This window comes from Danio aesculapii, chromosome 22 (assembly GCF_903798145.1).
Source record: "Danio aesculapii chromosome 22, fDanAes4.1, whole genome shotgun sequence".
In the NCBI taxonomy this organism is placed as follows: domain Eukaryota; kingdom Metazoa; phylum Chordata; class Actinopteri; order Cypriniformes; family Danionidae; genus Danio; species Danio aesculapii.
Genome location: NC_079456.1, coordinates 34,014,954 through 34,040,715, shown reverse-complemented (window position 1 = coordinate 34,040,715; position 25,762 = coordinate 34,014,954). Strand labels below are relative to the sequence as shown.

General features: G+C 36.7%; 1 protein-coding gene across 2 annotated transcripts; it reads right to left on the bottom strand.

The window, feature by feature from the left end:
• Nucleotides 1–694: 694 nt before the first annotated feature.
• Nucleotides 695–25,762, bottom strand: fxr1 (FMR1 autosomal homolog 1). Of its 2 annotated transcripts, XM_056448608.1 has the most exons (17): nt 25,675–25,762; nt 22,664–22,716; nt 22,490–22,583; nt 20,145–20,216; nt 19,522–19,670; nt 17,773–17,866; nt 17,578–17,694; nt 17,269–17,439; nt 17,111–17,189; nt 15,874–15,983; nt 13,002–13,088; nt 12,729–12,930; nt 10,899–11,093; nt 10,410–10,610; nt 7,430–7,507; nt 4,430–4,515; nt 695–1,834 (listed from the first exon to the last, which is right to left on the bottom strand). In XM_056448608.1, exons 1-17 carry the CDS (start codon nt 25,723–25,725, stop codon nt 1,721–1,723), a joined length of 1,953 nt encoding a protein of 650 aa, XP_056304583.1. In that variant the 5' UTR covers nt 25,726–25,762; the 3' UTR covers nt 695–1,720. The 2 variants fall into 2 exon arrangements, with proteins under 2 accessions (XP_056304583.1, XP_056304584.1); XM_056448609.1 differs by lacking the exon at nt 7,430–7,507.

The following is a 25,762-nucleotide window of genomic DNA, read 5'->3' as shown; positions in this document are numbered from 1 at the left end:
CAAAGGACCTTGAGCCGGGAATCGAACTCGGGTCAACGTACTAATAATAAGGCTACCAACAAGTCTACCCAAAGTTGATTGACCTAACTTACGATCAGCCATTCTGAAACCGAAAACTTTCAAGTTTAAACTCAGAGTTGGTTGAACCTCCTTCCTGAAAGAGGCCCTAGATCTTTAAACGAATCAGTGATTAGACTCACAGATCTGAACTAATGATTTACTGATTGTATCTGTCAGGTAAAGATTCACATTCAAAACAAAATAATAGGTGTGTGCTATCTGGTTTGAGGTTAGCATCATGAGCTAAAGCTAATACAGAAAATGTATGTTTCACGTAAATGTTTAACTTGGCAAACGCACAAAAATGTTAAAAAATAAACTTAATCATAATAATTGAAGCTGAACGTAAGATTTGGGAAGCGGAAACCGTCAAAAATAGGTATACTTTATCCCTATACAAACATCATTCTGAAATAACTTAATATATTTAACATAATTACGCAAAATCGACCCCCATAATTGTAAAATTAACCCATTATTGATATATAAAACTTATAAAAAGCATTATTGGAGTTTACTTTACAAGAGGAACTTCCAAGTTTCATATTTGACTGTGTGTGTGTTACTTTTCTGTGTAGTCTATTCGTTCTTTGTTTTTTTTTTTGGAAACCACGAAAGAAACCAGCACCACGGATACACCAACTTTGAAAGGTTGGCTGGAAGATCAAATGTTTATTTATTCATTTCTTTACGAACTACCTGCATACAAAACATATTGCACATCAAACAACCAGAATGATCTTTAAAAAAAAAAAAAAAAACCAAAGGACTAATCGAACGTGGTTTACACCAGTGTTTCCCAACCCTGTTCCTGAAGGCACACCAACAGTCCACATTTTCAACCTCTCCCTAATCAAACACACCTGAATCAACTTATAACATCAGAAGAGACTCCAACACCTGAAGTTAATGGGTCAGAAAAGGGAGACATCCAAAATATGTACTGTCGGTGTGCCTCCAGGAACAGGGTTGGGAAATACTGGTTTACACAACCGAACATCTGGAAAACGATTCGCTCTTTCGGTAGTCCAATCTGCGTGCCGAGACGTTCAGGCAGTTTAGTGTTAAAAACGACTGCGTAGTTAATTTTAAATACTGTACATTTTTCTTCTTCCTAAAATAAATAAACCAGAGAAAAAGGCTCCTGTAGCAAAACAGTCTCGGTTAAAACTCAACAGGCAAAAGGATGAGACCCCAATTCAATCGTTTCACATACAGCATTTAAAATGGACAGAGTTAGCAGACCAGTTTCCAGACTAACATTATTCTAAAGGTCAAGAAATGACTATTCAGTGCAAAACATCCCCCCCCCATAACCCCTCGTGAAGAAGTGGTTGCATATTAAAACGTAACAAAAAGCAGCTAAGGATGTCTGGGAGTCCTTGTGTGTTCAGACAAGTCGTCGTTTTGCGTGTGTTTTTGTTTTTCTCTATAGCCAGCCAACATCATGTTGAAACTACGCTCTGAAGGCACAACATACAAAGGTGTAATTGTTTTGTTTTTCCTCGCTTAGTTTTAGTCATAACCGTCGTATTCATCAGTTGTGAGGAACTGAAAAGTGCAATCGAGGATGTGGAAGTCTGTACGTATCTTTGGCAAGCTTGTACGAGCGCTGTTGTCGAATGGTCAAGGTTATGAGCTGTGTTGAGTTCGGAGATGATTACGAGACTCCGTTGACCACGGCTTTGGCTGTTTCGCTCGGTTCGTCTGCATTATTGGGGCCGTTGCTCACAGATTCAGCAGCGCTGTGCTCGGATATGAAGTCCCCTTGAGCCTGCAGAGCAAACACAAGACTTCAGAACTAAGAGAGTGTCCACAGCAAACACATTTACTCGACAAGAAATCAGATTAAAATGTGTCTTAAAGGAACACTACGCCCTTCTTTATTTGAGAAAGGCTCATTTAACAAGTCTCCAGGAGTCATGCTCATTGCTCAGGTGTGAGTTTGCCATTCTACAGCTTGATTTTCTTTCTCTGAAAGCATTTGAGAATTTCCTCGGCTGCGTTTTGCATTTTTTGTCTTGCTGAAATGTCCGGCCTGGGTTCATCTTCATCCTCCTGCTAATGTAGATGTTGGACTGAAGCAACTGATATTCATTTACACTATTCATTACATCACATTCATTACACACTATTCATTTACAAGCCAAGGGTAGAGGCTTGCTGAAGATATTTCAGCTGCTGTCTGGTAAGCTTGGGTGGTAATACGGTAATATGGTATACTGCGGGATCTAAAAATAGCAACGGTGTCAGTTTCAATACGGTTATACCGTCATAAAAAACAATGCACTTATATAGGAGATAATATTAAATATTATTTATTTAATGCCTACAAATGCGTATGCGTGATTGTCATCACAGGACAGTGTGGAGTAGAGAGAGAGAGAGGTGAGGTAAGATGGGGTGTCGCGCACCAAGTGACCTGGTCTCGAAAAAGAACACAACCTCTGCAGTTTGGCAGTATTTCGGGTTTCGACCTGAACGAGAAGGGACACGTGGTAAATACAAACTAGAGGTCTGCATTCCTGCTGCTGTACTGCGGGAGCCGCGGGACCGACCAGATTTTTTGCAGTGCGGAATTAAATTTCTGAATAAAGTGCAGGAGCGGTGGTAACTCTGGTGTAATTTGAACGGAAGGGGGCAGTCTAACAATATCGCTCCCGAGCGAGCGTGTGTGTGTGTGTTTGTGAGTGTGCAAATGAGAGAGATTGTGATGCTGTGTCGCTTGTTTGGTGCTGTCTGTGTGTGTGTGTGTGTGTGTGTGTGAATGAGAGAGAGCATCCAGCTCAGATCTCTAATACGAACAAGACAAACAGGTGACTGCGAACCTAAAGTGGCAAACACGGTATTCAATTTCTGAATGGTTTAGGCACAAGCCAACAGTTTGGTGACGCTGTCTGAGCCCTACATCATATTACAACAGAAATGATTTCAGCAAAAACAGTTAAATATGGTTAATTAAACTGCGGACACTTAATGCTCAGTTATTAAGGTAAACTTGGTTTTATATTCACACATTCATTCAGTGACAACTTGTGACATACTCTCTATATTGTTTACCACGGCACTTTGAATATGTGACTTGAAATTAACACTGTTTATTTGACTGTGAACAATGTTGTACTTTGATAGTCATTGGCTGCTATTATGATTTCGCTATTTAGAGTTTGCAAATAATACTTTACTGAAATTATATTATTAAGGAGAAAATCTGAATGTGTGAATATAAAACCAATTTTACCTCTATGTGTAAGTTCACATACCCTGCCATACAGGTATAGTTCACTATCAGAATGCAGTCGTTTTGCTTGTTGTTGATTAATTACCCAGGCCTTGTACAGCTCAGTCTTCTTTCCTTGTCTTTGGCTAGGCAGAACCTCGGTTTTTAACACTACATAGTTTTGAATCTGGTAATCATGGAACATTATTTCTTGCACATGACCACACAGAACAACACTGTTGGCATCCAAAGACTTGTAGGCCTTTAACTTCTCTCTTGTTAAAACACTTGGAGTTTCATTAGAGATGTATATTTCGATTTGGATGCTTGGTCATTTCGTCTTATCCAATATCCATTGGGAGGGTGCTATCGCAAATGAAACTGTTAGACGAACGCCCTTTAACCCTAACTAACGCTCACTTTAACCCTAATTTTGCAGAATAACTGTGCTTATCACTGGGTGACGAGCTGTTATAATACGCTTTAAGCATTATGTACATAATATATAATCAATATAACTTATCTCTAATACAACAACAAACTCTGTACCGCATCGGATGTCATTCCCTCGCGGTAAATGCTAGCGCTTCCACTTTTTTCTGCCACCTCCTTGCGCGCGCATCCTGAATGTTTACAAACATGGTCATTCTCCAATTGCAAAGTCTTAACATGTTGTTGTTGTTTTTTTTTTTACAATACAGATTATTTTTCCCAGTACTGGGTTGTAGCATCCACTGCGTAAAAAATATGCTGGATAAGTTGGCGGTTCATTCCGCTGTGGTGACCCCTGATTAATAAAGGGACTAACCCGAAAAGAAAATGAATGAACAAATACAGTTTATTTTTATCACGCAAAACTTGTTGGTACGTAATTGTTTCAGTTAAGGATAATATCACAACATTAGATCACAAAAATAAAAGCAAAAACAAATATTCAAATATTATCTGACAAATAACCAATAACATTGATAAAATATTAAGATGAGCAATATATGTTATATAAACACATGGTAAAAATTAGGTTAAATATTAATCATATCAACTTTTTATTAGCACTTGATCTTATAACTATTAATTAGCAGCTAATAAGCAGTTTATTGAGTCAAGTCTTAGCTGATGGTTTGTTAATAATTATGAATTGTACGTTACCATGTCCTTCTTGCTCTTCCTGGCGTCTCTGGGGTTTGTCTGTCGGCTCTGGGATTCAGCTCGCGATATGAAATCAGCCACAGTAACTGCAACAGATGACGATGATCTGGATTATCCTCAAATAACAGTACAAACGTTTGTGCAGGTGCAGGCGAATGCTTCTCTTCTGACAAAATGCTCTTAAAGTTGAGACTTTAAGAGAGCAAGTGCATTGATAAGGACCAGATTCAACCAAGATTGGTTATTTTCATTTAGACTTTAGTTAAATTAATACTTTTTCAGTTGAGTTTCACCATTTTTGAAACCATTTAGTGGATCCCAGAGTCTGGCACGTTAGCTTAGCTTAGCATAGATCATTGAAACAGATTAGACCGTTAGCATCTCTATTTAAAATTTGACAGTTCTGTAGTTACATCATGAACTAAAAAAAAAATGTATCTGTTATTGTTTATTGTTTGTGTAAATTTTCATTAAAATTGTTATGATCAGATTAATTATGATGGAAACAAATAAAAACTGATTTATTGGCCATTTTTTTTTTAAATATGCTCAGCTTCTGTAGTTACATCCTGTTCCAAGACAGAAAATGAAAAGTGCTATTTTCTAGGCTGATATGGCTAGCAATCAAACTCTCATTCTGGCATAATTATCAAAAAACTTTGCTACCGTACCATGACTGCAGCAACGCATTATTACGCAGCACCTGAAAATCAGCTTTAATCAATATAATCAGTGTGCCTAGCAACCATAGAGACATTTATAAGAGTAAAGTCAAGCTTTAAATAAGAAATATATCAAAACTCTGGTCATTTGAGTGAGAGAGTGATCTAATCCGATTCAATGATCTATGCTAAGCTAAGCTAATAGTGCTCTCGCCAGACGCAGAGAAGAGCTGAATGGATTAAAAAAATGGTAAAACTCAATTGTTTAACTCTAGAGAAGCTGTAAAATGAAAAACTCTGAAACTCATCCAGTTAAGGGTTCAACGACTGAAATCATTTTTAGATCAATTTCAATATATTAAGACTAAAAAATGACGTAGCATTGCTAATATAGGCAATACATATTGAGTGTATCACACAGTCCTAAGGTAAACAACTGCATTGTTTAAAGCCTACACGTGTTTCTATAAAAACCATGCAAATTAATACAAACATGGCTATAAAGCCTGTGTTATTTGCAATTTCACAACCAGTTAATTTTCAACCAGTTTTCCATTCAAGTTCACGCAAATGGCTGAAAATGACATTCCAGCAGGCTCGTGTTGGTGAGCTGAAAATGGCATTCAGTAGCTGTGTTTCCTTCCAAATGTTAATTTGATTTATGCACAAAAATGGAATAACGTAAAAGATTTGCGAATAAAGCAGCGTTTCCAGTCAATGAGACACAAAAGGGAACAAAATCATCACTTCCTGATGAACTTGCACAAACATCAGTCAGAGAAGTGTAGTTTGATGCGTTGGGATTTGCCACTGTGGTGTTTTTTCTTCTCTAATAATGAGTTGCGCCTCAGAAGATGAAGACGAAATGCAATAAACGCGGGGCCTTTTGAAGGCGTAAGATGCTCTTTTGGAGCACAGACAGATGCTCAAGACAGTTCTGGAGGGAATAATATTAGAAGAATTAAAGCTGCAAGCAGCGATGAAAGGACCTCGCAGGATCTCAGGATGACAGAAAACAGCGAACAATAATAACTTAAGCTGAAATATTAAAAAAATCTGTGAAAATCACAGATTTATGCCAAACTTCCTTCTGTCAGCAGGTGGCGCTATGACTGTGACTTAATATTGGCATGTAGATGCCTTTAGGAGAGGAATCTTATCGAACATGTAAATTTTCAGGCAGGTCAGACATTGTGTGGCTGAGTTATAAGCCAAACTACATTCTGTCAGCAGGTGGCGCTATCACTGTGACTCAATATTGGCATGTAGATGTGATTGAGTTATAAGTACTTCCTGTTCTATGGCGAAGCACTGCGGTTTGAAAGACCGCCTTGGACACCCCCTTCAGCGGAAACTCCAGATCTTTATAATATATCATCGCTAGAGCTTTCAGATAACACCAACCAAATTTGGTGCTGATGCCATAAAAGTTGTGGGAGGAGTTTGTTACATTGTAAAACATGTCATTTCCTGTTGCCAGCAGGTGGTGCTATAACTGTAACTTGATATTGGCAGGTAAACATGTTCAGGTCAGGACTCTTATCAAAGTGTGAATTTTGAGGCAGATCGGACAATGCATGCCTGAGTTGTAACAACTTCCTGTTTCGTGGCGAATCGTCAAAGTTTGAGAGGCCGCCAAGGACATGCCCTTTGATGAAAACTCTAGATCTTCGCAATTTCACATCGCCAAGGCCTTTAGATGACAAAAGCCAATTTTGGTGTTGATCGTGCAAATACCCGAGGAGGAGTTCGTTAAACTACAACGGCTGGAAATGACAAAAACTGTGATTTTTCGCCACAGGAAGTTAAAAATATCCGACTTCCTGTTGGGTTTAAAAATTCGCACCAGGAGACTTTTTTTGTAGGTTTTAGCATGTTTGAGGTGTGTGTGCTAATTTTCGTACGTGCGCGTGAATCGTAGCTCGGGGGCTTGTCTGTCTCATTTTTCTAGGTGGCGCTGTTAAGTCATTTTGCCACGCCCACTTCCGAAACCTATAACAAACGTAAATTTTCGCCACTTCTGGGGTGTGTGCAAAATTTCGTGAGTTTTCATTCTACGGAAGCGGAAAATTAATAAGAAGAAACGGAGCAATTCCAATAGGGCCTACGCACCATAGGTGCTCGGTCCCTAATAATAATACTGAAGCACTGTGATGACGGATTGACGACTGAGGCCTTTTACAATCAGCAAAACAATGTTTTTATGCTCATATTCGAAATGTATGCACATCTTGGAGATTCAATCAAGCATCTCTTATGCAATATTCCAAATTGAGCATATAAATAGGTGGCGGAAAACACAGCTAGTGTCATGCAGTGTTAAGCGAAGCTGCTTTACCTGGCTGCCTCTCCTCAGGAGGTCTGAAACGGCGGCGGCGGCTGCGATTGCGCCGCTGAGATTTGGCTTCAGCTTCATCTATAAAACACCGGACCTTAAATACTGATGGCCAGTTTGTGGGATTCCTCTATTTCATGTAGTCAATGTTATTCTACTGAACAAATCTATATTTATGTTTTATATTCAACGTGTTTTTATTATATATGGGTTTATTTACGTACAATACGTACAATACATTGCAGTTTAAAGTTATCAGTTTATATCCTGCCGTTTCGAGTTTCTTACAGTTTAGGTTTATATCTCACCATTCCTGATGCATGTCTTAATCTTGACTTTGACTATTCAGACTTAAAATCTTAATATTCGTTTTAAACGTGTCTTAACATGTTAATAACATTTTTATATTAAACTTAATATTATTTGTTGCAATGATCAAAGATTTGTCTTGAAATCCAAAGTTTATGTTGTAATTCATTTTATTTCTCTAAAAACAAACTCTAAAAAATATATAGTTATAATCTGAAACCACATTTCGTATGAATTTGTACGAACTACCCACTAAACTGACAAAAACTAAAATAGTTACGTTTCCTGTATGAAATCCTGTAACTAAATAAAATCATACATGGGCAGTGGCGCAGTAGGTAGTGCTGTCGCCTCACAGCAAGAAGGTCGCTGGTTCGAGCCTCGGCTGGGTCAGTTGGCGTTTCTGTGTGGAGTTTGCATGTTCTCCCTGCGTTCGCGTGGGTTTCCTCCGGGTGCTCCGGTTTCCCCCACAGTCCAAAGACATGCGGTACAGGTTAATTGGGAGGCTAAATTGTCCGTAGTGTATGAGTGTGAATGGGTGTGTATGGATGTTTCCCAGACATGGTTGCAGCTGGAAGGGCATCCGTTGTGTAAAACATGTGCTGGATAAGTTGGCGGTTCATTCTGCTGTGGCGACCCAGGATTAATAAAGGGACTAAGCCGAAAAGAAAATGAATCAAAATCATACATTTTAGTACGACTAAACTCATATATATTCATACGAATTAGCCAATAAACTGAATTTGTACAATATTATGCGTAAATTTTAGTACAATTTGCACATCTTCCAGTGACGGTTGGATTTATGGGTGGAGTTTTGTGCAACACCTCCTTTTAAAAATCATACATTTTCACACAACTTGTACAAATTTATATGAAATAGGCACTAATCTGACAAAATGCAAAATAGTTACTTTTCACATACATAACTGAATTCATATGATTTTGTACGACTTAATTTGAATTTTTTTATTTATTTTTACGTTACGTTTTGGGAGCAAAAGAATGACTAAATAAAATCATACATTTTCAAACAACAGAACTCGAATTAGCCACTAAACTGAATTTATTCGATACTTATTCGATCATTTTAGTATGATTTTCTCATCCCACAGTGACGGTTGGGTTTAGGGGTGAGGTTTTATTGCGACACTTCCTTTTAAAAATCATACATTTTTGTATGACTGAACTCGTATGAATTTGTATGAATTAGCCACAAAACAGACAAAACATTAAACAGTTACGTTTGCTCATGTGATCAGGATGGAGAATGCTCAGCGAAAGGAGGACTAAATCAAATTGTAATTTTTCGTATGACTGCATGAATTCATGGGCATTAGCTACTAAACTGAATTTGTATTATTTCATTCATACATTTTAGTAGGATTTTCTCATGCCCAATGACGGTTGGGTTTAGGAGTTGGGTTTGTTGCCACACCTCCTTTTACAATCGTACGTTTTTGTTCAACTGAAGTTGTATGAATTCGTACAAATTAGCCACTAAACTGACAAAATGCTAAATAGTCCTAAATAGTTTCCTTGTGTGATCAGGATGAAGAATACGGAGCAAAATAATGACTAAAATAAATCGTACATTTTCGTATAACTGAACTTGCATGAATTTGTACGAATTAGCAACTAAACTGATTTTGTACGATCTCATTCACACATTCAATCATCTCCCAGTGACGGTTGGGTTGAGGGGTGGGGTTTGTTGCCACACCTCCTTTTAAAATCTTACATTTTCTTTCAACTGAAGTCATATGAATTCGTGCGAATAAGCCACTAACTGGACAAAACGTAAAATAGTTATGATTCTTCATGAGATCAGGCTAGAGAATACAGAGCAAAAAAAAACAACTAAATAAAATCCCTCAATTTTCGAAAGTCATTTTTGTTCGACTGAATTCAAACGAATTAGCCACTTAACCGATTTTGTACGATCTCGTTCGTACATTTTCGTATATTTCATTTACATTTTCATTTGAATAAACACATATGAATTCGTATGAATTAGACACTTAACTGACAAAACACAAAATATTTATGGTTCCTGGTAACATCAGGCTGGAGAACACCAAGCAAAAGAATGATTAAATAAAATCGCACATTATCATATGACTGATCTTGTATGAATTGTTCGAATTAGCCACTAAATTGACAAAATGTAATATAGTTTTGTTCCTCCTGAGATCAGGATGGAGAATATGGAGCAAAAGAATGATTAAATAAAATCGCACATTATCGTATGACTGAACTTGTATGAATTGTTCGAATTAGCCACTAAATTGACAAAACGTCATATAGTTTTGTTCCTCGTGAGATCAGGCTGGAGAATATGGAGCAAAAGAATGACTAAATGAATCGTAAATTTTTGCACAACACAACTTAACTTGTATAAATTCTTATCAATTAGCCACTAAACTGACAAAACGTAAAACATGTTTTCTCGCGAGATCAGGCTGGAGTGTATGGAGCAAAAGAATGACAAAATGAAATCATAATACGTTTTGTACGAATTTGTACAAATTAGCCACTAAACTGACAAAACTTAAAATAGTTACGTTTCCTTGTAAGATCCTGCAGGAGAAAACGGAGCAAAAGAACGACTAAATCGCACATTATTTGTATGACTGAACTCTGAATTTGTATGAATTAGTGCTGGTGTTTTTACCGAGGCCATTCTCGCTGAGTGAAGCGTTGTCGGACTCGCTCATGCCATCCATGACTGTGGTGTCCTCATCGGTGCGGCGACGGCGAGAGCGTCTGCGGCGGCTCGTGTTCATCTGAGACTCGCTGCCGTCAGTATCAGCCGTCTGATCTGTCTCCGTGTTGTCCAACAGACTGTACGGGTTCCCATCCGGATCCTTCAGCACTGACACATAACAGGCACACTAATTAACCACACTGCAAACAAAAATGAAGTTTGTTCCTAATAGTTTTTGTCTTGTTTATAGTCCAAATATCTAAAAATTATTCTTAGCCAACCCCAATATGACACACAAGAACCAGCTAATTAAGCTCTGTTTATACTAGTAACTTCCAGGCAGGTGTGTTGAAGAAAATTAGAGATAGCTATGCAGAACACTGGCCCTCTAGGATCGAGTTTGGGCACCCCTGTTTCATGCAGACAGATGCCATGTATTTGATAAGGCTGTAAAACCTGAGCTGATGGAGTTGGAGGCTCCACTTCCTCTTCCTCTACTTCCTCTTCCTCTTCCTCGTGTGTCTCTCCTCCTGCTGTCTCTCTGCGGTCTGGGGTTTCCCTCGGACTCGTCTGCTGCCAGGGACCAGTCGCTCAGCTCCGCTTTATGCTCAGAGTCTGTTTCTGAGGTGTAAGAGTGCTCAGAGTTTGTGCCTGAGGAGAAATGGAGAAACATAAAGACTTCCATTCGACAATGCAGGATATACAGCAGCAGGTTTGCTACTTTAAACTAATCACATATGAAAAGATCAAGACTCAGAAAGACAACAGCAACTCAAATAAACAACAGAGGTCTGAAGAAGAAAAACTGAAGGGGGAAAAGGAAGAAAATGGAGAAAGGAGGAGAAAAGGTAAGTGAAGAGGAGTTGGAAAAGCAGAAGAAAACAGAAGGAGAAAAAAAATGAGAAAGAGACAAAAAAAACAAGCAGAAGAACGAGGAGAAAACCTGAAGAAGAAGAAAACAATGGAGTAAAGAAAAACAAGAACAGAAGGAGAAGAATGAGGAGAAGAACTGAAGGAGAAGGATAAAAAGAAAAATGGAGAATAACTAAAGGAGGAGAAGAAGAACTGATGTTAAAAGAAAGAATGACAAAAGAAAGGAGGAGAAGAATTGAATGAGGATGAGAAAAACTGATGGAGAAGACAAGGATGGAAGAAGAGAAGCAAAAGTAGAAGAAAGAAGAGAATGAGAAGAATTGGAGGAGAAGAAAAACCAGAGGAGAAGAACTGAGGGAGAAGAAGAAGTCAAAGATGGAAAAACAGAACAGAAGTAGAAGGAAGGGGAAAATGAGGAGAAGGAGAAGGTGAAGAAAAAAGGAGAAGAACTGAAGAATGGAAGGACTGAAGGAGGAGAAGAAGAAAAAACAGAGGATGAGAAGAACTGAAGGAGAAGAGAAGAAATTAAGGAAAAGGAGAAAAGAAAAGAGGAGAAAAGGAGAATAAGAATTGAAAGAAGAGAAAAAAGATGGAAAAACAGAACAGTGGACCAAGAACAGAAGTTAAAAAAAGAGAAAATTTAGAAGAACAGATGGAGACTAAAGAGAAGGAGAATAAGAATTGAAGTAGAATAAGAACTAAAGGAAAATAAGAACTAAAGGAGAAAAAGAACGAAAAGCATGAATGAATGAAAAGCACAAACGAAAAGTAAGAACGAAAAGAACGAATGAAAAAAAAGGACGAAATGAACAAATGAAAAGCACGAACAAAAAGCTTAAACGAAAAGAAAAACCGAACGAAAAGCACGAACAAAAAAGCACGAACGAAAAGAACAAATGCACGAACGAAAAAAAAGAATGAAAAGTACAAATGAAAAGCACGAACGAAAAGCTTAAACGAAAAGAAAGAACAAACGAAAAGCATGAACGAAAAGAATGTACGAAAAGCACGAACAAAAACAAACGAAAAGAACGAACGAACAAATGAACGAAAAGAACGAACGAACAAATGAACAAATAGAACGAACGAGCGAAAAAGACAAACAAACGAAAAGAACGAACGAACAAATGAACGAAAAGAACGAACGAACAAATGAACAAATAGAACGAACGAGCGAAAAAGACAAACAAACGAAAAGAACGAACGAACGAAAAGGAGAAAAAAAATAAAATAAAATAAAAAAAAAAAAAAGAGTAGAAGAACAGGAGGAGAAAAAGGCAAGATTAGAACAGTAGAAGAAATGAAAAGGAAAAGAAAAAGAGAAAAAAGGAGAAAATGAGGATAAGTAGAAAAAAGGAGAAAAGAATGAAAGAGGAGGAGGAGGAGTAGTAGAAGAGAAAGAGGATCCCGCACCGTAAGCAGAGGTGTGTGCATGCCCCCTGCGGCCACGGCCCCTGTAGGAGCGCTGGGTGTGGAAGGAGCCGCTGCTGCTCTCCTCAGGGCCAAAGCCTTTCTCTTTATCAGCAGGCCGGTTTGGGACAGATCTGAAGCCCATTCCGATCTGCCGGAGCTGCTCATCAATCTGCAGACGCTCCAGACGCAGCTGCTCCACTTCCTACACACACACACATGTGAGCATCTCCACAGAGCTTCTGAAGAGTCTCTAAAGAGTTGCTAAACACTCACGTTCAGGTAAGCGATGTGGTACTCCAGCAGCACCTGTACGTTGCTGATGCTCTCCTTCGTTCCAACAAATGTAAACGGCACCATTCCCTGTGGAAGCAAATAATAAACACATTACTGGCTGCGTCCCAATGTGCATACTATACTACAGTATATGTAAATTAAATTAGTGTGTATAAAACAAATCGGTGCATACGAGTATCAAAATAAACTGCTTCTTTGATGCAGACGTGGACGATTCTGTATTCAATCAGTAATAGATAATAACCTGTTATTAAGTACAGACGTGGGTGGCATGGTGGCTCAGTGGTTAGCACTGTCGCCTCACAGCAAGGAGGTCACTAGTTTGAGTCCCAGCTGGATCAGTTGGCATTTCTGTGTGGAGTTTGCATGTTTTCCTCGTGTTGACGTGGGTTTCCTCCGGGTGCTCCGGTTCCCCCCACAGTCCAAACACAAGCGCTATAGTTGAATTGGATAAGCTAAAATGGCCATAGTGTATGAGTGTGTGTGTGAATGTGAGAGTGAATGGGCATACATATGCTGGATAAGTCGGCGGTTCATTCTGCTGTGGCAACCACTGATAAATAAGAGACTAAGCTGAAGGAAAATGAATGAATGTAGTACTAACGTCATTTATCTCATATGCACTGTCGCGATAGGATACTATGGCGAGGAAGGCAAGCGCAAGTAATTTAAACAAGCCAACTTATCATTTATTTTCATTAAATATGTTATTATTTGTTATTTACTTCCGTGTATTTATTTAAATTGCTTTGTTCCCATACTTGAGTTTTGTTTGGTACATTCAAAAAGTGTCAATGCCCTGTGATATCGATATGATATGATAATCATAAGCGAACCAAACCGTGAGACCCGTGTAGGGTCACACCCCTAATAGTGTGTCCCAAACTTTAGTATGTCAAAAGTTCCTGGATGAGCTACTATTTTCGGTGTAGTGTAGAACTGTCCATACTCTAACCGCTAATATTACCCACGATACATTACGCAATGGACATAAACACGATTAGAACTACAAAAACAGGTGAAAAGTGACAAAAAACTACAAACATGGCAGATGCGCAAAACTGATGGTTAAGCGGAGAGGTTTTGGTACAGATGATTGAATGAAATTTACATTAATTCTAACGTACATATAAAATATGTAAATTTTCCGACCTTAACCGCAGTTCAGCAGTCTCACTTTCTTTCAGGAACATTTCAATACATGCCCCGTGACAAACTGAGGTGTTGGATGAGAGTATGAAGTAAGGATTGGCGTAAGAGTGTTGTTTTAATGGAATTTGATAGCACACGCCGAAGCCTCCGCATTTCGTGATGCGGGTGTTTGCGGTCCTTTAAGATAATCAAAAATCGCTGTTTACATGGTAGACTCTTAATCAGAGTACTGTCTTAATCATATTAAAATCAGAGTATTGCTGTCCATGTAAACATACTCCGTCAAAGTGCCAGATGATGTCGCAAGCTGTCAAAGGCAGCATTTCTCTGCCTTCAAATGTTCCATTAAGTTTGATGCGTTTCCCCTCTTACACGCATTTTTTGTACAGCATCTGCTTCACGTTGCTGTGTCAGAATCCTTGCTTGTAAAATATAGCCATACTTTAGAATGCTTAAGCCTTGTTTACACTACATGACTTTAAACATTGGCAGATCGGTGTGCCGTTTACAATACATGACTTGATTTTGTGTGTTTTAATCGCTGTAGTCTTCACACTATGTGACACTATGAGGGGGGGGGGGGGGGGGGGTCACACACTACATGATCTGACAACAACTCGTTCCCCAACAGCTCAGTCAAGCTACCAAACCACAGCCAATGAAATTTTGAGGGAGGAGTCTTCAGAAAAAGCTGAACACTATTGGCTGCTTGTGTGCTGATTACATCACTGACAGCAGATGCGTCAGCGGATCAATTGCTCATCTGCAAGGTTCAAGTGAAGAGATGCACAGAGAGTTTTTAATAACCCTTTAAAATAAAACTAACATTTCTATAACACCCCGACGTTTTCTAAATATCTGTGTATTTTATTCTGACATTGTTATTTTTTAAAATTACAAATGGATTGAGCATTTCTAGCTTTAATTACCATATTGGTCAAAATGAGTGCTGTGGCACTCATTAGAGGGCACCAAAATTAAGCTACGGTCACACTGGGCTTTGTGTGTGCGAAATTCTGTCGTAGAGTGCTGCGAAAAGGGGCGGGATTAAACAAGATGATTAGACATTAATAAAAGCGAGCGATTGCTCCATGTTTTAAATTTCTGTCCAGAGAGGTCCTGTTTTGATCCTCGATTGGTCTCACGCAGTCAAGTGATGCGATTTCGCAGGTCAGAGTTCACCAAGCTTAAACTTTGCACCGCAGCAACATGCGAAACTTGACGCATGACCTTGCGTTTCCGGTCTGACGCATTCGCGTGTGTATGAATGGAAGTCTATGGGAGGAAAAGCCAAGTGTGACAGCAGCTTTAGGCACCGAAACTGATAAGCTGATTCGGTCCAGGTGCATACCGATTACCTAGGTTTCGGTACCCAACCATAGTTCTGACATTAACTTCTGAATGCAGCATTTTGTAAACCCCCGAGGAGATTTCTGTGCAAGAAAGCCTCGTGAATGGCAGATTAACCTTCTGCAGTTTCTGCAATATGGGAAATTAATTATGAAATAAATGTTAATGTGTCGAGAAGATTGACAGGACTCGTAACCAAGTAAAACAGTCCGTTATTGAGGAAGTAGTTGTTGTTGCACAACAGTATGCACTTTTAGTATGTAGCATAAGTAGACGAACTGGGACGCAGCGATTGTGTGTGAACGCATTGATGTGGCTTGACCTCTGGTGCTGCTTTGAGGAGTCTTACTTCCTGTCGGGGGAGTTTGTTGTCATTGTCGCCTTCGATGCGCACTCTCACCACACCAGATTTATCCACAATCTCCTGGATCACCTTGCCATTTTTTCCAATAACCTTCCCTATGAAGGAAAAAATCATGTGAAAACCAATGAAATTCAAATCAACAACAGAATGACACTTTTCCACCGTCGCGCAACAGTGTTTAACTGCAGAGGGCGCTCTAGGCTAATGTTTAACAGCAGAGGGCGCTCTAGGCTAGTGTTTAACAGCAGAGGCCGCTCTAGGCTAGAGTTTAACAACAGAGGGCGCTCTAGGCTAGAGTTTAACAGCAGAGGGTGCTGTAGGCTAGTGTTTAACAGCAGACGGCGCTCTAGGCTAGAGTTTAACAGAAGATGGTCCTCTAGGCTAGTTTTGAACAGCAGATGGAGCTCTAAGCTCGTTTTTACAGCAGACGGCACTCTTGGCTAGTGTTAAACAGCAGATGGTGCTCTAGGCTAGTGTTTAACAACAAACATAGCTCTAGGCTAGTTTTAAAAGCAGATGACGCTCTAAGCTAGTTTTTAAAAGCAGACGGCACTCTAGGCTAATGTTTAACAGCAGATGGCGCACTAGGCTACTTTTAAACAGGATGGCGCACACGGCTAGTGGTTAACAGCAGACGGTGTTCTAAGCTAGTTTTTAAACAGCAGCTGGCGCTCTAGGCTAGTGTTTAACAGCAGACGGCACTCTAGGCTAGTGGTTTACAACATAGGGCGCTCTAGGCTAGTTTTAAAAAGCAGATGGAGCTCTAAGCTCGTTTTTAACAGCAGACGGCGCTCTAGGCTAGTGTTTAACAGCAGATGGTGCTCTAGGCTAGTGTTTAACAGTAGACATAGCTCTAGGCTAGTTTTGGGCAGCAGATGGCGCTTTAGACTAGTTTTTACTGCAGATGACGTTTTAGGTTAGTTTTGAAGCCTAGAGATGGCCTAGAGCACCACCTGCTGTTAAAAACTAAGCACAGTATTGATTAAAGAGCGGCGAGTAACGCATTTTGAAAATCTTAGATTCAATTCAGAACTGATTTCTTTAACAGTTTTTGCCAGAGCTGAATCAGAAATCACCCACAAAGTTGCTACACTTAAAAAACAAACTTGCATTAGCTTGCAAAAGCGCTAAATAGATTTCCTCCTCCCTAATATTAGTTAGGTTAACTCAAAAGCTAAGTTAGCAAAAAATGTTTAATAAAATGTATTAATTAAATACATACCAACAAGGTTGCGAGGAATCTGCACTGAATCTTCCAGAAACTCCAGATAATTTCTTGCTTTCTGCACGGCCTCTGTGCTCTGCAATATGAATGCATCATGTTTATTATAAAAACAGCAGTGTAACTGAAGCAACGCTGCTCACAGAAAGCAGACGCACCTCTCCGTAGATCCTGAAGGTTCCCGTCTCCTCTTCCAGTTCGATGGCGGTCACGCCAGGCACTTTTCTGGCCTGCTGGATGTTACTGCCGTGGCTCCCAATGGCGAGGCCCATGAGGTCTTCTCTCACAGTGAACTCCTCCTGAAACGCTGACGCCAGCTGCTTTGTGCTCTACACCAACAGACAATACGTCTCACATTACAAACTTTATATTAAATGCATCGCCACTGCTAAGTTAACATGTTAGCAGGCAAAACATTTATGGCCCGTTTCCATTAAGAGGTATGCTTTTATTGTCAGCAGCTTTACCTCCAGATGTTTGGTGGCCTCCTGGTTTCTGGACATGAGCATGAGTTTTGTGCGGATGCTGCGTAAATGAATGTCGCTCAGCAGAGAGACGCGCTTGATCGTGGCTTCGCTCAGGGACTGCAGGAGTGGAGAGAATGGCTTAGTCTTTGGTCATGTTTAGTATGTTTACATGTGTTGAGCTTCACTGGGACTCACCAGAACAACTAGTTCACTCTTCTCAGAGCTGTAAACGATGCGAATGGCTCCCACCGCCTTCTTGAACTCTTTGTGGGCTTGTTCACTCTCACATCTGACATGGAGACATGTTGAATTAAAAATAATCTTATAATCTTCTATATACAGGAACGTTTTTTTATATTTGCAGCCGAAAATGTCTTATTTTGTGACGGCTTTTCTCAAAACTATTGTGTGTTGCTATGAAAACACACAAAAATCTTGTTAAAATGTAAAAAATGTACATAACAATAATAATAATTATATATATATATATATATATATATATATATATATATATATATATATATATATATATAAGAATTAATGTACTCTCAAAATACTGGAGAGACTATTTTGTTGTATTTTTCACTTTATAACACACAATTATACAGACATTATTGTTAAAATCACACTTATAAATGTTAATATGGTCAAAATCATGTTGGTTTTTGCATTAAATTAAACTAACAAAAGCAATGTTATTTAAAAAGACTTAAAAAAACAAAATATTCCTACACTTAATGTAAAACTAAACGTACTATATTTCAGACTTGTACTTAATAAAATATAAAAGATACATGATTCAATTTGCTTATATTTTAAATAATTATGTTTTTTATTATGTTTAAAATATGTTTTTCGAAATGTCTGAAATCCCCTTTTAATCAATTTAAGTAAATAAATATTTACATTATTTATAATAAACTACATTTCTGCTTTTTAACTTTAGCAAGTTAATTAGCTTTGAAGGCAAAGATGTCTTTTAGTTCTGCAAGGCAAACAACATCTCTTAAAAACGCATTTGTCTAAAATAATAACAAAAAATTTTTACAATTATTGTCAAACAATTTATGATTCAATTCTTATCATTAAACAACTGAAAATAACTTTCTAGACAAACAATGCACTTAAAAAAAATAATTAGAACAATTTATGATACAACTATTGTAATAAATTTTTTAAATCAACATTTAATTAACATTTAACAAAGCATCTAAATCTGTCTTAAAGTTAAAGTGAAGCAGTCAGTCGAGTGTACATTATTTTGTAAATTGATTTCCATTTTAATGAAAATATATTAAACAAACTCAATTAATGTAACCATTTTGAGGAAAACAGCATGTTTTACTGTAGTTTTTGGCACAAGGGTGCCGCCATCATGGAATATTGCTGTGTCTGACGTAACGGGGTTGGTTCTGTTCCCTCAGCTGAACAGATTCAGTGGAAGTAATGGACTGAACACAGAGCCTGCAAATCCGAATTTAACCCAATGCGTGGATGTGCATCGCAGAGCTGGTGTAAACGTGACTGACTGCTTTACTTCCATTTTAAGTTTAATTTGTCTCTCTTGAAGGGGGGTCAAAACTATTGTTTTTATAACAATTATAATATCAAAATAATAATAATAATATTATTGTGTAAAGTTAACACTGTGTAAAGTTTCTTATTATATTTTAATGACATTAAAGACTTTTTAAAATACTACTTAAAGATGGATGGATAGATGGATAGATATATAGATGAGATTTTTTTTATAATTTAATATAAATAATATTATATAAATCATTTAAAATCTAAAAATATCTTCCTTTTTAAATTTTTACTCCTTTCTATATTAAAAAACAGGATGTCCCAGGATGCACTGCCTTAAATAGGATTTCCAGAACATTTCTGAAGTGTTGAACACACCCATGTTAGTGTGTATGTGTGTATGTGTCCATTACTCACGCAGCTCTGAGGTCCTCCGGGACAGGAACGCTGCACCTGAAGAACGTGCTCTCAGTCACCGCTTTATTGCGGTTTACTGGACGCAGACGCTCGAACGTCACGATCTCATTATATGTGGCGTCACAGGCGGCATATTCAATCACATAGAACTGCAGCAAAACAAAAGTGAAAGTCAACTCGGAGTATTCACGGGAAACAGAAACTGATCTGAGAAACAACTGTGTCATACAGTTATTAGTCACATTATTATTTAGCTTTTATTTGTTGGTATCATTTCATTGTATGTCCTTAAGTTGGTACTTTTTTATTTATATAATTTTTTTTTTCAATGTAAAATTGTCATTGGAATCTATAAAGCTGAGTAAAAGTGATCTGAGAAATGAATTGTGATACAGATTGTAATTGTTTTTATCTTTGTTAAGCCACATTTTTACTTACTTTTTTCTTTCATTCAAATCAAATCACTTTTATTGTCACATCAGCAGCAGCACGTGTGTTTTTTATATAATTGCATGTGCTTAAATTGATATTATTTATCCTTTATATGTATATTTTTCCCACTGTAATATTGCCAATGAAATCCATAAATAAAAAAACAAAAACAAAGTGATCTGAGGACTCACATCGCCCTTCATCATGCGCACTTTAGCCAGCCACCATCCACACGGCTCCTGCTCGTTTGCCCTGGAGAAGATCTGCACACAAACGCACGCAACAAAACACACTAATATTATCATCATATTCACCTGCTGATTGAGTGCACTGAGAATCACATATACAGCAACAGCCATATATCCCTGCAGCCTAGGGATGCACGATTAATTGAAAAAAGGTCACGATCTCGATTCGACCATACACGTGATCTTAATTCAGCTTTTCTACGATTCAGCCAATTATATTTTCAAGGTCAGGAGAGAAGAACATTTTATTTTTAGACAGCACCAAACAAACATGCTAAAAACATCGATAAAACACTCCCAAACATATTTTTTTAAAAACATGATAAAGAAAATAGTTATAAAAAGCCTGATTAAAAAGATGGTGGACTCTTTTCTTGAACTTCTCGGTTTCTAACGTCATCACTTCAGCACTCTCTGATGATTTAGATGTCTGATTTAATTATATTAAAGCAACAACAAAGAAAAATGAAAGCCAATAAGATGTGAGCTTACTGTTCAACCAATCACAACTCCCTGAGAACGCGGGAATGACCGAAGCGCTTCACTGTGCGCACTATTTGCGCAGTCTGACTTAATTAACAGAGATGATCTTAATTTACGTTATAAAGTTTACATTATAAACAACAGCAGCCATTGCTTTAACAAACGTTTGATACTTAATCTTTGCAAACATAAACCACTATAGAAATCAAGTAACCACTTACCCGCGCATCCCGCTCTTCACCTGCCATGCTAAATAGAGGACTATTCTTCTTCTTAGAGGATCATCTCCGTTAATTAAGTCAGACTGCGCAAATGGTGCGCACAGTGAAGCGCTTCGGTCATTCCCGCGTTCTCAGGGAGTTGTGATTGGTTGAACAGTAAGCTCACATCTTATTGGCTACAGGGCACGAGTGACTCATGTGGGAGGTGTGTGCTGACAGGAAAGTCTCAAAAATGCACACATTCTCATTCAGGATGAACTCGTGAATTTTAAACATTCAAAACTTTTTGTACACTCTTATATATTTGCAAATGGTGTTTTGCATTTGTGAAACGTATTTTATGAAAATGTATTTTTATTTTGTGCATGTGAATTGTTTTTGTAAGTATAAATAAATATTTTACGTACGTGAATTTGGCTACGCATGTGTACATTGTGTCTTTTGCGTGAATTATTATTGAGTCTAATCTCTCTCCATACTATGTCATGGCAAAAAAAATTGATCAAATTTACCACGTTTTATAAATACCAATTTTCTATAATTATAAAAAATATTCTAACAATTAAAAGTAATCAACAGCAATAAATAATACATGAGGTAAGATCCATAAATAACAATAATAATAATAATAATAATAATAATGATAATATACAAGATAAAAATCTAAAACAGTTTTTTAAGGTTCCTTTTGATAAAAATTTAACAATTTTAGACGGATTCACATTTAAAAATATTTCATTTAAAGTCTCTCCAGATAAAAATTGTTGTCTGATAACATTAAAAATGGGGCACTCCACAAACATATGTTTAACAGTTTGGTTTCTGTTGCCCCATAGTAATAAAACAAATACTATGAAAGTCAATGGTTACCAGTTTCCAACATTCTTCAAAGCATCTTCTTTTGTGTTCAACAGACGAAAGAAATCAAACAGGTTTGGAACAAGTGTGATTAAATGATGATATTATTTTTATTTTTGAGTGAACTATCCCTTTAAGTAGTATTGCTGCACTTCCCACAGGCTGCTGATACAGGTAGTTTCTCATATGGGTCTGCTTTCTGTAATGTCTGCAATGTATTCTCAAGTATTAATAAAAATAATACATTATATTTTCACACAGTGCCTTTCTAGACTCCGAATGTCGCCTTACAACAAACATGCTACAAACGATTGAACATTGCCAAACATATTCTTAACAGCATGATATACATAGAAAGACTGATTAAAAGGTGATGACTTGATCGCTTTCTTGGACTTTTCGGCTTCTGTTTTTAATTTCTGATGATTTAGATGTCTGATTTAAATATATTAAAGCACCAACAAAGATATTTTGAAGAACGCCGGAAACCAGTAACCATTGACTTCCATAGTAATAAAACAAATACTATAGAAGCCAATGGTTACCAGTTTCCAACATTCTTCAAAGTATCTTCTTTTGTGTTCAATAGAAGAAACTCAAAGAGGTTTGGAACAAGTGTGATTAAATGATGATATTATTTTGAACTATGCCTTTAAGCAGCTTTGCAGTGCTTCTAGAAGTGAAAGAGTAAACCGTGAGGCTGCTAATGCAGGTATTTTTGCTCACCTCCACCTCTTCTCCTTCCCCGATCTCTTTCTTGGCATCTGCGGATGGCGGTAACCGAACATCACTGAAGGGCACTTGTCTTTCTGGCTGCCAGCTGAGAAAATCATTTCCACATAATAATGTTCATCTGCTCATTACAACTGTATTATGCTTCAACTGTTTGCTTCTACTCACTTATTCTCAAATGAAATGGAGAGCGAGTCATCGTGAACGTCTTTGACAAAGCCCTGGAAGAAAGACAATTACACAGATTATTAGCTTATTGTTTATTCTAACTAATACGTTCAATAAGTAAATAATAGTACTTATAGACTGTATGATGTTTCCCTTTTTTCCATACCTCCATCTATCTATAGGATTATTTACTTATTTCTTCATTTTTAAGGATTTCCTATCATTTCTTTATTTTGCACTTAAAAGTTCTTGTATTTATTTATTTATTTGGTTAAATACTTAGTTATTTGCTAATATTGTTTATGATTTGATTTTGTGGTACATTTGGAATATAACCCATTGCGCATGCTTTGTAAATCTTGCCCCTGATCATGAAGCGGGGAAAATAAGTACTGAACACATCACCATTTTTCTCAGAAAACACATTTCTAAAGGACATTTTTCCTGGATGTTGATAACAACCAAATAAATCCATATATGCAAAAAATCTTATTAGTTTACAAATGAAGTTCTGTGTAAGAAAATGAAATGACACAGGAAAAAAAGTATTGAACACATGAAGAAAGGGGGGTGTAGAAAGACATGGAAAGCCCAGACAGCAGCTGAAATCTCTCTTTAGTTCTTTAACAAGCCTCTGCCCTTCATTAGTGTCAATGAATATCAGCTGCTTCAGTCCAACATCTACATTATCACTGAGAAGCTGTTAGTATTTATTAACACTTATTTAATAATTTTATTTTACATTATTATTGTATTATTTATTTTTTTCTATTTTAAATTTATGGCTTTAGTAATTTTGTAACTTTTTTAGGACATTTTCTATTTCTTTTTATTGAACAATTTTGATTTTATATTATGTTTTTTAAAATGATTATTTATTATATCATTACGTTTTTAGATATTTATATACTTAAAGTTATTTTAAGTTATTTGTAGTATATATATAGTACAAAATAATATACAAACTACAAATATACAATGAATCAAATTATACTGTCATATATATATATATATATATATATATATATATATATATATATATATATATATATGAAGTAAAACTTTTTAAATGATTAATATAAAATAAATAAAATGAAATAAACTAAAAAATAATACATTGTTAATAGCTTCTCAGTGATACCAACTATAATAATAATAATAATAATAATGAACCATATACAAATAATAAATTTAACAAAACTCACCTAAAAAACTACAAAAAGCCTTAAAACTTAAAAAGAAAAAATTAAGTATATTAAATATTTCAAAATCAATAATATAATAAATAATAATGTAAAATAAAATAAAAAATTAAAATTAAAAAGCAGTAGTGTAAATAAATACTAATAGCTTACCAGCGTTACTATAGTAACTACTTTATTATTATTATTATTATAAAAAATAATAAAATAAATTAAACTGTAGGTGTTAAATATTATAATAAGTAAATATTAGGTGTCTCCTGTAAAAATCTATGACAATGATTTATTTATATTTATTTTAAAAAGATAGATGGATAAAGCAGGGCACATTTTAAAGTTTGGGGGGGGGCATATAAATAAACAAATAAAAATGTGTTAAAGTGTTAATAAATATTTATAGTTCTATATGTTTATTTACTGTTTCAAACATATTTTAAATTAAATCTTAATCTCTCCTGCAACAAAGAATCATTTTTAAAAAATGTATGATAATGATTCATTTATATTCAGTTTAAGCTGCTAAAAAGATAAATTAAGGCACATTGCTGTATTAAAAATGGATTTACTTTAATGATTAATAATCTCTTTTTTTGTCTGACTGATATATAAAATAAAATATTCTCATTGTAATCTTCCCAGTCAAACACACACACAGAAACAAACACCCAACATTTATGAAGCTTCATTTTTTTAAATGAATCACTCAATATGATCTGAATCATCATTATAATGAATGACTCACGAATACACCAGAAGCACATTTACATAAAGCGTGCTTAATCATTCACCAAACATGTTGATGACTAAAACACAAAAGAAGTGTTAGTGAGTGTGATGATAAATAAAGTCAAACTGATAAAAACCGGTCAGCGCCGCCTGCTCAATGGCAACTGACTCCAAAACGGTTGCAGGAATGTCATAAAGCTCATCTTAAAATAGCCTGGTGTTAAAATATCTGCTGTGCTGGACGACAGATGAAGATGGACAGCGGACAGCTGAGAATCCCACAAGCACAGAATAACGAAGATCTCCAATCAGACTTTATTAATGTGCAGAAAAATGATGACCAAAACCAAAAACAACCTTCAAAAAGAGATAGCTTGATATTAAGAGACTGTATGTGAGATCTGGACCAGCAGCATTTGATCTAATATCTTCTGGCCACACCTTAAATTATGATTATGTGTTTCCTGGCGTCTTTGTAGCTCAAACTAACTTACATAAGGGTAATATAACCACTCTTATTCAACAAAACACTTTTACTTTCATTATAAATGAACACCAATGTTTTTTGTGTGTGATGTGCTTAACACAATAACACAAAGCATTAGACAGCAGGTTTAAGATCAACTCTGTACAATTTCTAACTGTTATATTAACAGTATTGTCGTGTTATGTTTTCTCTGAGCGTTTATTACGATTCTATATATAAACGAACACAATCAAACGCCTTACTGAATGGAGATTAGGAACACTTAGCAGATAAACAAAACTGAAAGCAAAAGTATATTATTTTAACCCAAATTATGAGATCCTTCTACGTTAAACTGCGTTTGTGTGTGTCGTCGAAGTAAAACCACAGTTAGCATTATATATAATGCAGTTTCTTATTTAAATATCATCATCGCGCTGCTGCTAACCGGCTAACGGCTAACAGACAGACACTGAGTCGAGCACTGTTTATACGCGTTAAAGTGACTGATCTACTTCGTTGTATTATATATTCTTGAGGTTTTCGACATATTCGATGTCTTAAGAGACATATGCGTGTGTGTGGTGAGACATTATAAAGTAAAATGATGTATTTACCTTATAATAAGCTCCATTGGAGCCACGGACCTCCACCGTCAGTTCCTCCATGTTGAGCGCGAAGAGGATGCTGGGTAAAGTTCCAGAA